The sequence below is a fragment of the Tinamus guttatus genome, unplaced genomic scaffold, assembly GCF_059628265.1.
Source record: "Tinamus guttatus ecotype Peru unplaced genomic scaffold, ASM5962826v1 Tinamus_guttatus_pri_ptg000169l, whole genome shotgun sequence".
In the NCBI taxonomy this organism is placed as follows: Eukaryota; Metazoa; Chordata; class Aves; order Tinamiformes; family Tinamidae; genus Tinamus; species Tinamus guttatus.
Window position 1 is genome coordinate 1,870,020 of NW_028288703.1, and position 21,043 is coordinate 1,891,062.

At 37.0% G+C, this 21,043-nt stretch overlaps 1 protein-coding gene across 1 annotated transcript in view; it reads right to left on the reverse strand.

The window, feature by feature from the left end:
• The window catches only part of SYN2 (synapsin II), a 130,062-nt gene that overhangs the window by 14,367 nt on the left and 94,652 nt on the right, over positions 1 to 21,043 (reverse strand). The window contains exons 8-10 of the mRNA XM_088522879.1: positions 17,152 to 17,226; positions 13,127 to 13,229; positions 3,515 to 3,664 (exon numbers count right to left, since the gene is read on the reverse strand). Of these exons, the coding sequence (XP_088379005.1) occupies positions 3,515 to 3,664; positions 13,127 to 13,229; positions 17,152 to 17,226 (328 nt within the window). The remainder of the gene's footprint in view (positions 1 to 3,514; positions 3,665 to 13,126; positions 13,230 to 17,151; positions 17,227 to 21,043) is intronic.

Genomic DNA, 21,043 nt, shown 5'->3' on the forward strand with positions numbered 1-21,043 from the left:
GCATTTGTTGCAAATCCAAGCAGCAGAAATTTCAGCAGTGATTTTTCCTATCAGCAGATGGAGACAGAGCAGTGATAACTCTGTTTCCCAGGTAACTTTTGTGATTCCATTGGCCAGAATGCTTTACTGGCTACTTTACCCACTGGTTCAGTTTTTAGGAAATGACCAAGATTTCTCAGGAGTTTTATCAAAACTATTAAAAGAGGATTAAAAAGGAGAAAAATCTAAACTTCCATCATTTTATTGCCGGTAAGTGCAGCACCAGGATTTTGGTCCATCTCACGGAAAGCAGCTGTTAAAATAATATTCCTCTGAAGGTTCTATGATATCACACCACTTTTCAGTGAAAAAATTGTTATGTTTTTAAAATATAGGAAAATAACCTAACTTTCTGGGTTACGAATACCAGCTGAATTCAAAGAAAATGCCTTCAACAAAGTTTAACTGGGCTCTGACCAATTAGAAATTATTTTGAAAGAGAATTTTTTGATCCTATATAGCTATATCAGACAGAACATTCCTGCATCCAGCAACTACTGCTTTTCTTTGCAGTGGAAAGACTCCTGAAGTAGCTGATAAAAGCAAAAGTGGCAATCGTGGACTCCTGTAATCAAGGACTATTTCCTGTTCCAACATGACTGGATCCTGCTGCCAAAGGGATGCAGTAACCATAGCCTGGCACCACAGGCAGGCAGCATGAACAGTCTGCTGGCTGCAGCCAGCGTCGGGTGGGCTGAGCCACAACACGAAGCAGTGTAAACATCTTTTCTCAGTCACAGATTAATTCTCTGTCATTTTGTGTACCTTGTTATGGAATCTGGGCAAGTGTTTTTTATGTGTATATTAAAATATTAAAAGTATAAATATATGTATGCATGTCTGATAGCTCAGATTAGTGTAAATAGGCTTAAGAGTGAATTTGAAGCCGAGCTTCACTTCTGAGATTTCAGCAGAGGCAGGACGTTGTTTTTGGAGGTTCTTGCCTTTGGAATTTGCTCCTTCTGACAACTCTGACCAGGAGACCTTCGTTAGGCTTCAGAACATATCACAAGGCCAATCATTACCATCAAGATTTGGCAGCATGGCTCTAAACAAAGGCTTATTTTCCTAATCTTTGATTTGTTTTTTGATGGATGACCAGTTAATTGCAAGAGGGTTAGCACTGAAGGCATTTTATAAACTGAAGTTTTCTTTTACGTACAAGGTTCCCAATGTCACAGTAGTGGGTATACTATAAAGAATTAAAACAAACATGCAGATAATAAGAGAATTCAAAACTCGGCACAAGCATAGCTGTACTGTTGTCTGTAAATTGTCCACTTAAAAGCTGAAATAGCAAAATGCACAAATTACTCTTTGATGCTGACAATACTTTGCTTCAAAGAATGCACATACACATACGCTTTATTCTATATACATTACTGCAGTATCTGTCCAGCTCCTGCTCCACAAATGACTGGGCTGTATTTTTCAAGATTAGAATATAACTTCTCAGATTAAAGAAGAAAACTGTTTGAACATGTTAGATTCATTGATTCATTTTTATTCCTAGAAAAGCAAAAATAAGCTGCACAAGGGGAGGTATGTTTTTTAAAATACTTTAGATCTTCCCTTAGGTTTGACTAGACTAATGGGTATTTACAAACGGTATGAAAAACTTCTGATCCTCTTTGTCTTCCTAAACTAATGGAAAATACGACAAATTTTAAGGAAGCAGAATCTAATTAACTGAAAGGAAAACCTCCTAACAAATATTGCAAATATTCTGAAAGTATCCTCTGATTGACTGCAGTCGTAGTAAGCAGCAAACAGGATAAGAAAAAAGAAAAGGCAATATACTGTTGCGGATAGCAAAGGCTGAATTCCTCAGTAACATAAACTAGGCTAGAAGAAAACTAATGGAAGTTCTGCAGCTAGACAGCGAACATTATCTCTCGGTTCACCCAGAGCTTTTTTTTCTTAACTGGATGATGGCAGTTATTATAAATGTTCCTCCTCTTTGGTCTTCTTCGAAATCCAGGAAAGCATGCCTACTTGGAACTTTGTGTTATTTTTTGCCCACAGACTGTGAAATACTAAAGGCTCTATGACTCAGAATGCGTCCATTCTTTTCACAAATTTTGATTTAGGTTGATTCGTATGTTCTGAGCAACTCTATAATTGGCTCTTTTCTTCATTTTAAGATATGGTTAATTTGCTAGACCCAAAAGAAAATATATTTTGGCATAAAGTGATTTATTTTTCCCCCCTCATTATCCTCTTTTTAGGTGCCCTTTACAATGGACTTGAGTCATATCAGATGGAAACTTCTCCATTGTATGCGGTTACGTGGCTGCAACAATTTTGTGCTTAGTTTCAAGTGGCTGTAATATAAATAGAAGCCACAGCACTTCTTTATGTGGGACAGCGTATTTTTATAACTTAAAGCATGATGATATATTTGAAGAACAAATTAGTCATTCTTCCTCAAGAACTAGTCTGCCTGAGGTATGCCACAGAGCTGTTTTCAAATTGTTTACCTGGTGTGAAGCCTACTCACGGTAAAAATAGTTTCTTGATTTACACTTGGTAATTCCTGTCCTAGAGTTTGGCTTATTCTGTGGCTTAACTAATTGCCATGGAGCTGGGCTGGTAGAGATCAACAATACAGTGCTTAATGGTTTATTCTCAGAATGTATTGTTATGGTTTATTCCTTCCATGTATTAAAAGAAGAATGGGGAAGTTGTGGCTGATTATGCTGCTGTGATCAGACCTGTTGCCTACTCTATAAACACATAAGAGATGCTGTTTAAGCATTTATTTATATAGCACTTTTATGTTCTTAGAAGCTTGTACAAATGTGCCACTTTGTCAGAAGTTGCTTAAAGGGTCAATAAGCATGTTATAAACATGTTAGAAGCACAGAAATGAAAAAACAACATAATTTCCAAAGCTGGAAAGCAAGCTGGTAATAAGGACAGAGATAGGATTCTGTGGACCCCATACTTAAACCATCAGACCACCTCCTATAAAAATAAGTACAAATTCATCTATTTGCAACCTTTGACATAAGTTTTCTAGCATGCTGAACATATCTTAGGTGTTTCCTAGGTTTGAAAGGCATTTTCCTGAATTGCATCACATGAAAAAGATTATCAGGTAATTCTCACAACAGCAGCTACTGTCTTAGCATTTTTACTGACATCGTCAGGGCAAAGGATGTCTACAAGAGCACTTCTTACTATTCCCATGCTATTTAAACTTCCATGATATTTTAGGTATATATGACTGGCAGGAGACATTGCAAAGCCTGGTAATTCACTGACTCTGGTTATTAATTTGTATGTAGAACCACATTAACAAAAATATATTACTTACATTGGAGATAATCCCACTTAAACATGACAAATCTCTATAACATGCTATAGATTCTTGCAACCTGGTATGTGCATGCGTACTTCTCCAGCTGAATTTTGTGATGGAAAATTTGAGCTTAAAAAGGATGCTCTATTTTAAAAAATAAAGGCTTCCTACCTGAGGCTGCTGAGTGGCAGTGGGTCTCTGAGGAGATGGTATAGGAGTTTTGGACAACATTTGGTTCATTTTGCTTATGACTAGTTCGGTTATATGTTGTCTGTCTTCAGTCTGATGCTCACCAATGAGAGGCATTGCACAGTCCATGACCTGTGAAAATAAAACAATACATGAGCTGTTGATATGGCACCAAAGTAAACTAATTTCATATATCAGTAGAATATCAGGCCATCTCTTTTATTTTTTTTTTTCAATAGACAAGTAATATCTAAGAAATGATAAATATTGTATCAGAGAAAAAGCCGAGTGTAGGGTATCGGTCAGAGGAGCAAGAGTAGTAGTTTTACAATATCCCCCCTTTACAATCTTAAAGCGTTACACAGGTTCTGGGTATACACTCTGTGGAGAACATGATTCATGTGGGAAATACGCATCACACACAGCGGATAGGCAATATGAAGGTTTCTTAGGCTACTCTGTGGACTGCCAAAAATCTGAAGCAATTGCTTGCACTATGGTCCAAACTACATTTTGGAAGACCTGTTCTCTTATGTGATTTCTTGTTCATACCATGTTCCTTAGGCTGAATTGAGCCATAGAAATGCCAATTAAAACTTTAGCTGGCAGCTGTTTGTTGGATTTCTGCTAAGAAAACAACAGATCCTTAAGGATTAATGAAAGAGTTGAAATAAGAACATACATGCTTGTTGTTATTGACAGGCTTTTATAAAAAAATATGAGGCTGCAGTTCAGTTGGAAAAAAGACTAAGAAAGAAAGCTACAAAAAGAAATACAAAAGAAAACAGAATGTCACAGGCAAAAAACCCCCCAGTATTTATTTTGATTTTAAATGTGATAGGTTAATATTGTCTAGCAATTATTTCACTCAACTTTTCTGATGGATAAAAAGAATACTGAATTCATTTCACTTTGGTTTGGTATATTTTAAGTATTTGTTATTTCTATTTGTATTCCCATTTTTGGCACATGTGTGTGATTCAGAGAGAGATTTAAAAAAGTAGCAAGGAAACAAATCCAACTTAGGCAATAGCACTGGACATCTTATTTCAACAATATGAAAATGGTTTATTTCTCTTCTGAGAAACTGCCATCCTTTTACAATTTGTTTAAGTGCTGTACAGAAGGAGGTGTAGACATGTCACCTGCTGCCATGCACTCTGGTGTTTCTCATAGGTACGAGTAAGAAATGACTAACAATACTATTAATAGGAAGCAGTCTGGGATAAAGCAATTACTATTGCTGCATTAGCAGCAATATAAGGTATGGATTTCATTACATCTGATCCAGTTCTATCCTCCATACATCTCATTTTCAGCCTGTGAAAAGCTGCCAAGCTGCCAAATCTCATGCAAGAGGTCCCACTAACGTTGACAAACCATTCCGAAGAGACCATAATAAACTCTGCTGGTAACATAACGTGTGGTTTTGGACAAAGGCCAAAAGAATCCTTAAGTAAGGGATCAGTGGGGTCCTCATAGCTTTTGTAAGACCAGAGGATCAGTGAGTTTTCACAACTAACATGTCAGTGTTTCAGATGGAAAAGATTCTAGCTTAGAAGAATCATTTATATTTCAGGAATTTGTCCTCTAACCCTCAGCTCCTCCTTCTCTTAAAATTACCCTCTTCCTCACAATGATGAGCTCCTCACCCATTCAACTTCCCGCAGCTCACGTCATGCACCCCCCCAAGATTCTCTTCTTTTTATTATGAATTTCCTAGGAAGAGACAACCTCATATGTCAAATACTTTGCCTAAAATTTTAAAGCGTTAAAAATGGCTGGATGTCAGAATGCTTTGCTGTCCACACAATGGTTGCTGAATGTTTGGCTGCCTACTGCTAAGCACCTGACTTGCAGAGGAGTGATCTCTGTTGTCTAAAAATTGGACTACCTGAAGGCATTAGTGACAGTTATTTTTAAAAATACTGCTCCTCTCAATATCAAATATATAGTAAATTCTGCCTTACTTCAACTACAGGAGCAAGCATTATCCCTCTTTCACAAGTGTGCAAAGAAAACCTTACATTGTATAAAATCTACTGACATGAAAAACTATCTGGAATAATTGTGAAACAGAAGATGTAAAATGTAAGACCCTGCCAAAGGACTGAATTGTTGTTTTTAAGTACTTCTATAAATGCAACTTTACATACAAACTCTTTCTTTAGGAGATGTTGCCATTTGATTTATCAGAATTTAAGGGAAAAATATAGTTCTGTCATTAAAGGACAAAAAAAAGAAAAAAAAAAAGCTTTCAGGCCTTGCTCAAAACTTCACAGCAAATTTAGTAAATCAGCTGAGCTATCTGCGCAGTTTGGATGCTTGTATGCTCATAAGAGAAAATAATGCCTGTTCTGAGATATTAGAGAGCTTAATACCAGTTTTAAGATTACTTTTGACTGCTCAGATTGAACATAAAGTTTCATACAAAGAGTCAGTTATTAGTAACATTGTTTTAAGCTTCTGTTAATGTAGCAGAGGGGGAAATACCTTGAGTGGAAAGTGATTAAATAGCAGGGATGGAAAATTACACATTCTAAATTAAAATGGAATAAAGGACAGGTTATTGCTGAACTTTTATCTATGATAGATATCTGATTTGCTAGTTTAGAAATGTGAAAGTTAGATTTTTGATACTATTACACCGACATCGCGGCAGTTGAAGTCCCAAGGCCTCATCAAGCTTAAATTAAGTTGAGGAGATTTTTGAGTAGGTCTTGGATAAAATTTCTCATTCTTGCCCTTTTAAAGATTGAAAGTTTTAACACAAAATAAAGTGATTTTTCTCACCTAGTTGAAAGTTATTAGGGATATTCAATTAAGCAAAACAATTTATAGGAATTTGAGAAATACCAGGTGGAGTGTTAGGAATGCACTTGTGAAATGCCTGCAGCAACAAAAAGCAAAGTCTATAGATATACTTCACATACAGCTTAAGAGGTATCATTAAGTGACACAATACTGCCATCTTAGTTTTTGAGCATAAATAGTTAATGGTTATCTTATAGTGCATCTTTTTTTTTTTTAATTTTAGATTTAGTTTTGTTGGTAGAAAATCAAAGCAGCTGTTCTCATCAACACATTATCTTCAAGAATTGGGGGTTTTGACACTGAAAGCAGGTTGCCTTTACTAACCCAAAACCAAACATTTGAACTGATCTGCAGCCATCTAACTGCAGATTTAAGATAAGGATTGCCATAAAGCCTAGGCTTGTAATTTGTGGTGGAGATGCTAGACTCAGGCAAACAGTAAATCCATGCAGTTTGTAAGGTTTGTCAAATTGTCACCCCACGAGTAGTAAAAATGTGAGTGCAAATTAGGATACCTCTAAAAAGAGTCAACTTTTGTCAAGGTTGTGACAAAGGCATTTTTATGGAGTTTTACCACCCTTTTGTAGTGCCTTTGTATCCTAGGCAGAAGTGTGCTAGTTTCAGTAAACGACCTGGAGCTCACTACAACTTAAACTGCTGAAGGACTGACAATCTGTGAAGCTTTCAGACTCACTGGCAAAGGCCCAGGGTGCTTAATTAGAGACTATGCCCTGCTGAGCCTGACAGAGCTCTCAGGAGATACGCAGCCAGTTGGCCAGCGCTGCCTTTAGTCCTGGCATTCAGTAAGGCTTAGCTGACTTGGATTTTAAATTGAAGGTTTACTCTTTGAAAATCTTCTGGCAGATTTTTCTTCGTACTCAGAGGTGCCTCTGTCGAGTACCCTCAGGTATATTTTGAAGAAAATCTTACATTCCTTTAAAGCCTAAGGTAATATTTTCAAGCATAACTGCCACATTCACATATTGAGGCAGACTGGAACACATACAACATCAGAAAACAGAGCCATTTGCCCTGGACAACCTTTTGTTACTTTGATGTTGTTAAAAAGCCTTTTGATGGCTGCCATACTTGAACAAATATTGTTGGTCAAAGGTGTGCTGAACCTTAAACTGAACAAGTACCTAGTCAGATGCCAAGTTGGAAAAGTTGATGAGCTATAATCTGTTCTGCTGCTTTACTGAAGTTTACCAAATCTGTAAAAAGAGAAAGCAAGAAACTACTGATTCCAAGATGAAATATTGCTGAATACCAGAGTGAGTGAAAAAAAAAAAAAAACTTGAAAATGGTTCAGTTGCAAGGCACAGTGTTCAGATTAATAATTCATTGGACTAGTGTGGCAAGCTGGGTGGGGAGAAGTCAGAGGTGACAGGAGACTGCAGGGCCTCCCTCACTTGAATTGCTGGGGGGATTGGTCTGAGCATCCAGGAGCAGCATTTACACCCAGCCCAGAATGTGGCTGCTACGAGCAGGCCCAGCTGCTGCTGCTGCCTTCATGGATAGAAGTTGACTTCATTAAGAGAGCAGTTCTGCTATTCTTTGGCTAAGAAGCTCAAGGAGTGAGAATACAGGTTGGGTTTTGTTTCTAGCTTTTTTTTTTCTATTTTTTTCTCATTTTCATTCTCATTTTAAGAGAATGAAGTAAATTTTCCTTTTGGGAAAAATATTCAGTGAGACTTATCAGAATTCATTAATGTTTTATATAAATGTATATTAAGGATTAAAAAATATTTTGGGGAATGCTAATAAAATTTTAAAACCTGTGACTAAGTAACAGAAATACCATGCTGACAATTTCCCACTTTAGAGAGCTTGGCAAAGCTTAAGCATACCCAAAGCATCCTGTTCATCAGCAGACTATTTGCAGCCTGTATTAGTTAAAAATCATTTAAACACTGAGCCAGGTCTTCAGTGCCTTGTTCATTTATTCAAAATAGTGGAGTTTCCCACTAATATTCCATGCACAAAAAAAGACATCTGTAATCTATAAAGCATAATATGTTTAGCTCATGTCAGTAAAAGCATGGGTCACTATAAATGATGGTCACTTAATTTGTATCAGTTTTACCTTTAGTTTCAGTAATTAGTTGTATAATATGAATTTATCTTGTAACATGGAAACTATATATATTCTGAAATGCACTTAGCACATCTCTTTTTTAAACTAGCAGTAGCAGCAGAAACTACAGCAGCATGTTTAAGTCAACACAATACTGTGATTAAAAAAAAAGACTGACCTTTCAGTAATAAGACCTTTCAATGAATTAGTCTGTGCTCTCTGTTGCTAGCGTGGACGAGGCAAGTATTTGAGTTTGGGGCTGCAAGATTGAGACTGCTAACAAAGAGAAGAAAATACTGTTTATTTAACTCTGACAAACATATAGGGAAATGGAACAGGATTAGTACAGGCGCCAGTGCAATTATAAGACATCAGTAATTGCAAAGGGATCATCTGCTGTTTGAAGGAAGAACTACTCTGACTGCCATAATCTGGACACACTTATCTGTTACAGAATATTTTATGAGAGATCCTTTGCCTAGGGCTTTATGAAGACCCAGTCTAAATGGCGCTACGGAAGAAGCAGTAGTAGAGATCAAAGGCAAAGGAAAGAAACGCTGCGTAAGACAGTCGAAGAAAAAAGTGCACGCTAGGGTGGAGTGCTAAGTACAAGGGCAATCAGAAGGAGCAGGGATGGATAGAGAACTTGCACAGGAGAAGTGCCCAGGCAGTCTGAGAGGGCAATTACACATGGGGAAAAAAAATAAAAATAAAAAAAACCCCACAACTGTGAATGGCACAAGAAGGTAAGAAAATTGTTAAGTCCAGATGGAAGAAGTAAGAATTTCACTGAGAACCAGGGGAATTTATTTTGAATTAAGGTCCATACTTGAGAGTCTGAGTACTGACAAAAATAATTTACCTCGATTGGTCTGTGGACCAGGGAAGCTGGATTGTGTTGCTGCTGTTACAAATTTGTTATTTTTCTGCAGTGTCTCTGGGGATCCAAATGTTTGCAATTCTAGGGCAGAACATGACTGCAACAGCAGAGGCTAATACAGATTTTAATATGTCCTTTTAATTATGGGAAAAGTAATTGACTTCAGGAAAAATGAATAGTTTGAGGAGGCCATCTTAGATTCAGTGGGGCTTGAGAGCATATATAGCCCCCCCTGAGAAGATGGATGGTGACTAGATATGAAATAAACATGGGGCTTTCCCTAAGGTCCCCACAGGAGATGCAGTAGTTTGTAATTCAAAATGCAACCAGACCTGAGAAGTCATCAGGAACTGGAAATGCAACGAGTCCTGAGAAGTTGGCAGGGGCTAATACTGAAGAAAATGTTAGGATATTTTACAGTCCCTGCTACGGTGTGTGAATAACAACCTTTATTGTAAAGGTAGGTACAAAAGAATTGCTAAGAAAATGAATAAGGTTTCCTTAGATCAAGGTTCCAGTACAGTCAGATGTATATGGTCACATTTCAGTAACTCCTATCACTCACTCCGATCAAATGCTGTTCTCTCAACCTTAACGCAGAAAATTGCACTGAAGTTAGTCTTTGCCTAGAATAGTGAAAGATAATTCAGTAGAATTCTACCCTAATTCAGATTTACTCTTCTAAGCTGGTTGAAATACATGCATGCGTTTGTAGTGGTGGTTACAGTGGTTGAACGTCCCAAGTTAAAAATCAAGGAGATCATACTATATGCATTATTTCATACACTAGGAAGTTCATGTTTATTGCCAGGTCATATCTGCAGAAGGAAAGTGACATTAATAACAGCTTTAGTTTCATAATAGGACACAGACGGATGAGGGCACGAATTTCATTGTGAAACTGCAACTGAAGTATAAACCCAGAATTTACAGATTGAGTGCCTAGCTGTTTGTTCTTGGTTGTAGTAAGTATGTGCTAGACCATTATCTTCTCATGTTAAAATTACACAAAGACAGAATTTGTTCCTTACCGATACAGAGAGTCTTCTGCACTCTTATTGTATCCCAGAATTATAGTGTGGCAAACTGCTAGAATTATACTGTGATAACTGTTGATTGGAATCTAGCTTTTTAGCATCAACTGGTAGTAAGTTTTACGCACATTCAGGCAGATGTCAATTTTGCAAACAATTCTGCATTTTAATGGGTTATGTAGATTCTAAATATTCTTGCTGATGAGCATTACATCTTCCAAACAATTCAGTCAATTGCTGAACATTCGTGCTGTAGAACATCAAGAACTATCATGCCTCTATCCACTCAGTCTTTTAATTGCAACATCTATTGTGTGCACTACTTAAACTGCTGTATAAAGCCAGTTCCTGATGGTTCCTAATTTTGTTTTTCTAAAAGTATGAATGTATCTGGCATAGAAAATTAGGGCATTTATTCAGAAACAGGAATTGAGATACTCCCTCTATTATATAATTTCACTAGCAATTTTATTATTGAAAACTGTTCCCCATTTTTCTTCTACCAAATAGACTACCCAGGTCTAATATAAAAAGTTGATGTGTGTACACTGACTTAAATAGAAGTTGATGCTTGCTGGCTTTGCTCACAAATTTGAAAAATTGTCAGTAGGTTCATGGAGAGCACCAGGAAAATATTAAAGCTTGACAATAAGTAGAGAAGAGGCAAGTTGGACAAAACAGTCTACTGCCTAATATGTCACCTACACTTTTAATGTGATATATGTGGCCTCTTTCAGAAAACAGAAATGTATGCTTGAATATTATTTCTCTGGACACATGATTTTCAGGATACTAGGTCATTCAATATCAAAAATGTTGAAATAATCAAGAAGTTCAGTGAATGAAAGTGAAGTCCATTTAGTCTGACAGGAATTTGTGGGCTGAGGCAACAGAAAAGTCAAATGTTAAAACAGAGGAGGCATTTCCAGTGAGAGCAGGAAAAAAAAAAAATCAATTACAGCAGCATGAAAGGGGAGTAGAGAATAAAAGAGATCAGCTAGAACAGCTTCGTGGAGCGGGTTGATGCTTGTCACTTCTCAGACTAGTTTTGGCTACAGCCTAGGAGAGATAACATTGATTTATGCCTGGAACCTGCAGTTCCAGGAACACAGTTGTTAAAAGCAATGCTAGTCTAGTTTTATATTTTTGCACACACACCCTTTTGCTTTTTAACTACTAGCATGACCTTACATCTTAAAATAATTTACATTTCTTTAGTTTAGAACTTAAATGCTCAAAATGTATTGGGTTAAAGCCAGCCAAATCAACACGACCTCTCTCAAATGTAATGAATTTAAATAAATCGGTGTGTGAGAGACATTTAGGCGCCGTAGGGTGTGCAGAGTATCCCACAAAGCTTCGAACGATGTGTGTGAGCTGCCAAAGACCAATTGCTACCTTGCAGAGAGGAACTTATCTATAAGCAGACACCAATACCTTCCCAGGAAGGAAGTACTGAGACATACCCATGACTACAGGCAAACAGTGAAGTCACACACATGACAAAAGTTACATTCAGAAATTTCCTCTATACTGCCTCATCCGATGTCAAAGGGGTATGTTTCAGAAAGAGTAAAAGACAGTTTTTCACTCTTTCAGATTTCACCAGGACAAGCATTACAGATTGAATGGGAACTTTGGGGGACACACACCAGAGTATATAAAGGAATAAAAACAGGTGCTTTAGTATGGAACACTTCTTTCATCCTGATAAAATAAGATACAATAAACTCTTGGTATGTCCAGGCAGACAAGAAAACAGGACTTCCTCAAGTTCTCCTCAGTATCTCTGAAGCTAGTGATCAATGCTAATTGTTTTGCGGACAGTTTATTTCTGCAAGTTGCCAAGACTTTTACATTGCTATTGATTGACTTGGGAGATCTCAGCACTTGCAATAGGAATAAACAAATTTGTGCATCTCCTTTGTGAAACAAGAAGAAAATAAGGAGAGCTGTTTAACATCATGACAAAACAAAAATGTACAGCTCAGCATTATGAATGGATATATATTTGTATGTATAAGTATTATAAACAGATACACATAATTACAGAGGGTCCAGCCAAAATCTCCTTCTGGACCCCTGATTACTCCCATAGTTTGGAAAAAAATATTCATGCTTTTGCTTTAGCAAATATGAATCTGTTTTGGAATGGGAGTGATTCCGGGAATTTTTACAGTCCAAATAAATTCTACGAATATGGACTACGCTGAACAAATCGTGAATTGTGTGACATGCAAGTTATGATTTTATGGCCAGATGAAGGTATATTTATTCATAGTAAACTTAAGATAAACAAGAAATTTAAACTTTTCTAAAAGATCTACAGCACCATCTTCTAGATCTACGGTTCATAAAAAAACAGATCTGAAAGGTCACATTTAGGCTGGAAAAAAAGTACAGTTGTTTCCTCTTCATTTGTAATTTCCCTTCCCATGTAAAGGTATAATTTTGCTGGGGTTCCCTTGAGATAGTGTTGTCAATAAGTCTTCCAGAAAAGACTAGTAAGCCTGCTCAGGAAAGAAATTACAAGGGTTGGGCAAATATGACATCTACATTTGGTTTTGTTTTGTAGTCTACGAACATTTCCTCAGACTCTAAAAACATTACCATATGATATGGTTACATTTTCCAGCAAATGTTGCCACTAACTTAGACATGTGGCTGTGGTATTATGATTTAAACATTGCTTAAAAATACATCACCTTTCCTGAAACACAAATGAGCCAATGCCTAACCATTACAAGAGTTTTGTATTTGCAAAGACTGAAAAGGGTTGGATTGCTTACCTCAAAAATATAATCTTTTCCATCCTTTCCATGTACAGCTTTAACAGCACAGATGTCCAAACCACCAAATATTTCAGAACAGGTGTCAACCCAGAGCTTGTACCTGTTATATAAAAATATTTTTTCCATGAGTATCGTATCAGTCTTGTTTTTATAGAGGCTTAGCTTAATAATGTATTTTATAAAATGCTTGCTTCAAATTTAGAATTTTCACAGTATCACTTTCACCGTATCTGCATTTCTCAGAACAGCAGCTTAGAGATACTGGCCCAGTTAACTCTGCTTTTCCCAGTAGAACCCATAAAAGCTGTAGCTCCATATCCTAACACAGTGTTATGCTGGCTCCAGTCCCAGCTTATTTTGCTCCAAACATGTGTCTGCTCTAAACTGTGAGTAACCTGAAGATCATTACACTGGAACATAAATAGCGTATAGCTATATGGCATGCTGTGTTTCCATTGCCTTTATGCTTGTACAGCTTGACAGTTGAGGCTAAAGACTATTTGAGAACTCCACAGAAGGAGCATTTATCATGTGACCAATTTTTATGATTTGAGTAATGCTAAGAGTTTTAGAAGGAGTTTTAAATTTCTCAGGGCTTCTGTGAAATTCAAACTGGTGTATTTGTGCACAAATCCAAGCATGCCTTACCTACAGTGCTTGGTAGAGTACTTAAACATGGCTGTTTATCAGGGACACTAGAATGAGAGTCTCTGTCTTAAATGACTGGAAGGAAATGCAGGAATGCAAAGCAGCACTGATTGCTTTATAAATACATCACTGAACAAGTCGAAAGAGATAAAACAACCATCACGATGGTACAAGAGAAATGGCTGCATGACACTTATGCAAAAGTTGGGCAAGTTTTTCATGTCGGGCTATAGACGATTACACTAAAATTCAACAGAAGCTGTAAAGAATGATGAAGAATGCTTACAAATCTTACAAAAAGGATAGTCCTTCCTAGAGTATTGAGCATATTAGCCCTTGCATGTCATTTCTACAAGCAGTACTGTGATTTACTTTCATTGCAAGGAAAGAGCTTTATTCATCATATGAACAGATTGTCTGACCTACATGGGAATAAAGCCGGATTTATTAGAAAAAGAGTGAGGCACTTCCTGTGATCAAGTTCAGACATAAAGTGACATAAAAAGCGAGCCATGATACTTCACTGAGAGCTCACGGAGGTGATGCAAGCTGTACGTGTTTGTTCAGTGACGACATTGGCTCTTAGACACAAAATAGCATTGAGAACTTTCAGTGACTAACAGCATAACTGTGCCTAGGCAGCAGTAAGTTATGATAGGATCTTGTAAGAAGTTATATAGCCAGATACAACAGTTTAACCAATTGAAGGTCATTTTCCTAAAACAACAACAAACAGTTTAAACCAGTTACCTATCATATTTTTTTTCATTCACTACTTTAGTGAGAGTTATTTCCTTTTAAAGACCTGGTCTGGCTCTTGCTTGGTCCAGTTTTTGAGCCATGATGATAAATTTGCCACATGATAGTATTTTCCATTGAAAAAAAAAAAAAATACCATTTGACCTCACAGTAGGATCAAAGGAAACTGCTGGCTAGTCTGTGAGGAATAAAGCACTTATTCATATATACCTATCTTCAGAAATAACATCCTTTCCAAGTAAACTTATAAGAAAAAATACAAAATGTGAACTAATATCAAATGTGTTCCAGTGCAGTAGGAAAAAAAAGAAAAAAACAGAGAGTATGGAAATTGATAAAACTGTTTGAAAAAAAAAAATCCTGATGGCAACATTTTAGCAAAGAAAATATATATTTTTTTTTCCTATGAGAAAAATTCTTTTTGTCTAAAAACAGAGGTTTCTTTGGATGCCTGACAATTTCAACATCTGTAGATGGATCAACTCTTTGGACTGCTTGCATGCTCTGCTTGCTTACAAATGACTTTTTTTGGCACAAAATACCAAAGTGCATCTTATGTTGATGCACAGAGCTGAAAATGACAGTTACATTTGGAAAGAAAGGTCTTGGCTGGACTAGCCTGTTGTGTTTGAAACCCAAGGCTTGCATAGTAGGTTTGGCCTGAGGTCACAGTTCTCCCAGAGCCAATATAATGCTCAGCACCTTCCAGAATTGACTGAGCGCTCAGTGTGGCACCCTGGGTGGCTGGCACTGAGCACCTGGGGTGCCAGGTAAGGTCTGCACAACTAGAATAGGTCTGTACCCTTCTGATCCTACCAGTCAAGGCCTGTCTGAAATGGAGTGGTCAGTAAGAAAATGTAATACTGAAATGTGCTTGTTGTGTGTTTAGCCATCATCTCTTACTGCTGCAGATTCTTCTTCTTTTCCACATTTCTAGACTAAGCTCTCTATTCAGTCAACTCCAACAGTACTAAGCTTGCAAAGCACTTTTTCTTAAATCATGAAATGCATTATAAATGTGCTTAAATGCACACACACTGGATTTGATTGCTTTTGCCTTTAAACTTAACTTTCATCAGAAAAGCTCACTTTTTCTTGCTTTGCTGTTCACATTTTGGAGTATAATCAAACGAACATGGGCATATAATGTATACCCCTTTCTGCTAAGAGGAGACATCCATCTTTTCCCTAATTTTGTCTTCATCAGCATAAAAGATTTGTTTTGTTGGTTAGCATATTTTTATGGGAATATATCGATTATGCTTTAATTGTCTTGCTTGCAAAAATGGAAACAAACAAAGCATTTACAGTGAGGTAGCTAGGCAAGGCTAGCATTTTACATTCATTGCCCATACTTGATTTTGTTTAGTTTACCTTATAGCAAAACTAAAGGGCCTGTGTTTTTACAGAGGAATATTTCACAGACCATAATTATACACACTAAAAAAATGTTTTTTCTTTTTCCCCTCGCAGTGAAGGCACAACCTCACTTTCTCAAGGAAGGTGGGAGGGGAATGAGAAAATAATGTGGCTCCACTCTGTCCACACAGGGGAGATCCATGAGGACACAGTCTAGACAGAAGGGGTCGGGGCTGGGCAGCAGGGAGTTCTAATTCCCTTACTTGTTTTCACCTTTCAGAGCATGCACTGGTTCAGGTCCTGCATCTCTCCTAAGATGGAACAAATTGTTGTGGGTTTCAGACTTAAAAGAACAGAAAAAAAAAAAAACCCTGCTACCGAACATTAAACATTTATTTGAACTTAAAATTCTTTTGATTTACATTTTTATGATACAGAGGATTTTCAGTTTCCACAGGGAAAAACCCTTGCAGAAGCTGAACAACAGAAAATTCATAGCCATCGAAGAGTGTCAAACCTTTCTTTTGCAGGAGAGGTTTAGGTACTGTAGAGGAACTTGGGGCAAATGAGCAATACTGAGAGGCCAGTTGTTGTAGTCTCAAGCTTCAACATGGTACTGCAAGGAGAATATAACTGACCAGATTTCAAAAAAGTATCCAGTGTAAGGAAAGAAAATAAAGAAAAGCAGAATAAGCCAAAGCACAGAGCTGAAACGATGACGTGAGGGAAATAAGCCTCAGTATATCCCAGCATTTGGAGTAAAAATCTCAGTTAAGTGAAGTTTCAAAAATGAAAAGGCAGCGGTTCAATTGGGCTGTAAGCAGAAAAGAGAAATAGGATATAAATGGGCAAAGTTGAGCCCAGATTGCTTGTTTTCAAGATAGAAGAGGAATAGTTAGAAACAGCATGACATGGGTGGGGAAGGGAATAGCTCTACATGTAAGGCAGCGAATGAAACAGTGAAAATGACTGGAAGGTTGAAGCTGAAAAATGGGATTATCTGGAGGAAATGCCAGTAGTCTTCTAGGTGCACAGTGGATTTAGGAACCCAAATGTGTACTTAAGCACCTAAGCCTACTACTTAATTTAGGTACTTAACCCTGGGGCAACTTCACTTGGAAACTCTGGGCTCATTTCTTTCATCCAATTCAAAGGTGTTTTTTTTTTTTTTTTTTTTTTTAAAACCAAAATGAACTAGAGGCATTCATTTACCATGAGTTACAAATCAGCAGTGTGAGGCATGAGCTGTGACTTACTTATCTGACATAGCAATTTGTTCCAACATTGCCGAGCCCGTGTTTGTCTTCCAGTTGCCAGATATGGAAGTCCTCCTGAAAGGGGGGAAAATTACAAAGACAGAAAATGATTTTATATTTTCACTTTTTCTTAAATTTTCCTGGTTTTCGCATGAACGATTCAGCAGCATTTACATCTTTTTCATATCTGGCAGCTTAGTACTAAAAGTTATCTTAAAAGGGAAGAATTCTAATCAAGCACCACAACTGCCAGTAACACTCACTGCACTGTAGGAATGGTAAGATGTATGACAATGCTGTGAAAGTTGTGCTCATTTAAGATTTTTTTTAATTGCAAAAGTGCTAGAAATAAGAAGTTATCAGTTTAAAACAAATTAAATAATTTATAGTCCTACTTCATATACTATAGGTTATCCTTTTAGATCCATAGTACTGGAAAGTTAGGCCCAGCACTTAAATCAAGATATCTTTTAAATTCTCCGAAGTTTAAGTGTGATCCTAGAACCTGTTTTAGAGTTGCATTTTGGATTCTCATCCAATTTTCTTTCTTTGCTAGTTTATTCATATAATCTAAACAGCTTTATTTCCATGCTCAAATTTTTCTTCCCTCCACCAACACTTCAGGATTGTTACTAGGGCTGAGAAGATAGCTGTTTTCTTAAATGGAAATACTACCCTGAGAACAAGCTAAGGACACAAATTATAAACTGCTTCCAGTTAGTAAAATAAAGCAACACCTGTAATTTAATAAAAGTATATATAAAAGGCAGCTGTAGGGGTATTCTCCCCATCTTTCTATTAATCCAGTTATAAGGGTCAATAGTAATTATGGGTGAATGTTGACCTTTCTATGGGAGTTTTTTAAAATTAGTTGAATATGAAGCATAAAGTCCTTCTGAGGTAGCATATTCTTTGAGGATGTGGGAGAAACTAGTGAAAAAGGAAAGTGCATACCGAGTTGTGTGTGTAAGGCAACACTTTTCAGTAATAAGGCTATTTTGTGATTTCCGTTTCACATTTTCAGGCAGTATTTATTTCCATGCGTGCCCTTTCAGAGCAACTCATTATTAAGCCCCGTTCCCTGCAGAATCCGAAGCACTGCCAAGACCCCCTGCGTGGCTGTAGGGACCCCATGGGGCCTGGCTGGGGGATCATGGCAAGCTCCTCACATGCTCCCTCTTGTTTCACTCTCTCTTAAATGCAAAGATGGAGTTTGTGGGATGGAGCCACCAGTGCTAAGTCTGTGACGAGGAAAGACTCCAGAACAGAAGAGCTGTTTGGTTAGACTGTGTAGAAGTACCAAACCAGACCATCCGGTCTTTCAAACTTAGATACAATTCCGGTTATTCATATACGACTTCCTCTATGGCAACATTTAGGTTCCCCACCCTCTTCTGTGCTTCTCTTTTCTTAATTGCTAAATACGTTTTTCCACCATTGTTTTATCTTCTTCTACTAAATATTAGTTGAATACTACAGAAAACATCTCCTAGCATGTCTGAGTACATCACACTTACGCTTTACATGTTTTCACTTCAGTTGGTCTTTGTAATATATGAAGAAATCCTTTGAAACTGGAAGATGGGGAAATAATTGTATTCAGCATGAACAATTCTAAGTAACTTAGGCTTGTCCCTTTCCAACACCTTCTGCTTTGCTACACGTGATTTTAAAAAATGATGCAAATTCTGTGGACAGTGACTTCTCATCAGAAAAAAAAATGTAGAAATGATTACCTACACTTCTTGCATAGATAGTCCAACCATGTGCAAGGTAGATGTGGTTAATGTGGTGCTGTGCTTGTGTTTCTTGAACACCGGTGTACAGTTATGGATTCAATGTATTGATTTTGGAAATAGAAAGGAATTTCTGTCTTTTTATGTTTTAAAAATTTTATTAGGCCCTTTTTATTTCCTTGAAGTCATCTGAATTCTGTAATGATACTAGTATAGTTAAGCATTTCTGAGCATTTAAGTGTTGCCTTTTGGCTATAATCTCTACTGACAGATGACAAGCACCAGTGTTTGATGAGTCATGGATCCACTCATACCACAATTTCCCACAGAATTATAAAACTGAAGCTGCTAACTCTCTTTAAACTACAGAAATAAATGTTCAGCTAGTATTTTTTTGTGGTAACCCTCTAAGTACTCTGTTCCTGTCTTGCAGAAGAAAATGAGAACCAGCTGTAAAACAATATACTACTGACATAATGTATATGTACACACATGAAAAATTTTAAAGACATTTGGTAAATATTCTCTTTTCAAGATACTTTGTTGCAGTGAACAACTGTTTCACTTTTTGTGATTTAACTGTATGAAAGAATCTGGAGAAAAAAAATGATTGGTAGGCTTTCAGTATTTGGATGAATCCATAGGTTTTAGGGAGCACAACCTCAAAAAGCAATAAAAGTTAGGAAGAATGTTCCGACATTTTAACTTACTTTTGCTGTCTCTTAGGCTAACTACTTCTTCTAGGAAGAAGAAACATTTATGTTTAAAAAATGATAAATATACCATATGTCTGAATCTTCCAAATGTTGTTTTAAAGATTGAACAGAATTTTAAAATTAAGTCAAGGGCAAAATATAGGGACCTTCCCTACGAAATGCAATACTCTGGACAAGCAAGCTACTGGACAAATATAGCATCTGACTCTGCTGGTATCTTGAAGTCTATCATAACCTTTAACAGTTGGGCAGCTCTAAGACAGAAACAAAGCAATTATATGTTCTAAGTAGGGGAAGGGAGAGATACATCGTACAAGAAATCTGCCTTATCAAAATACTGACAAGACAGAAAAGCACTGTATTAGACGTGAAGAGACATGAACAGTTGTATCGAAGGGTTGGAGGTAGAGAAAGAAAGATGTAGTAACTGCAAGTGCAAGGAGAACAAGGCCTTCAAATGGGACAGTGCAGAGTAAGAGGGAAAGGAAACAACCTGGGTGGGACTGGGACCAAGATATGGTTTGGACTGACAGGAGAGATAGGACTTCAGGGAGTAAGAGTATGGGAATTTGTGAAAAAAGTAGGATAGGTTCTGCAGGTAGGGGGAAAAGCTAGGAATTTTCAGAGATATTGGGTCTATGCCTCCAGGCAAAGGACTGCACATACCTTATAGATCTTGCTGGCTGTTTCTAAATTACTTGAGACCTACTGCTTATTCTATGCTTGATATTTAGAAACATTTTATGCATTTTAATCCAGTTGGCACTTCCGTTTTTTAATATTTATGGGTTGATTGGAGATCAGTAATTTTTCCTGATAAAGAATCTGACTATATTTTACTGTTTTCTATTCAAGTGTCAACATACAAGAAACATCTGGTGTCTCCAGTGTTTCAGGAGTCCTTAGTAGGGCTTCGCCTTAGTCGTGATTTGGCATATTTTTCTTGCACGAAACTACAAGCATGAAGGAAAAAATATATGAGCTGCTCTGACTTGTGTTAAACATAAATGAAGTGAGTGTATATTGAGTTATACTGTTTGATCTTTTAAACAGAGTAAAAGTATGCAGAAAGACAGTTACCACAGCTCAACTGATACACAGTAATCTGTCTTGCCGCTCTAGTTAAAGTTGTTTCTGAAATACCCATTAGGTTTCTGGTACAGTAATGATCTTTTAACAAGAATCTGCAACCTCCAATAGCTCTTCTGAAATTAGAACAGATTTTCATCCAAATATATGAAGGGCATTGTAAGATTAGATTTTTTCTTACACCTGTTACAGTAAAAGTACTTTCTTCCATTTGTATAAGGTTATCATTCAGGTTTGTGTGAATGAATGCCATCTAAATAGCTTAAGAGCTAAAAGAAAATTTGAACAAAGTGGCTGAAAAAAGAAAAATACATTTAATATGCTCCTCTATTAGAAAGAAAATTCCAACTG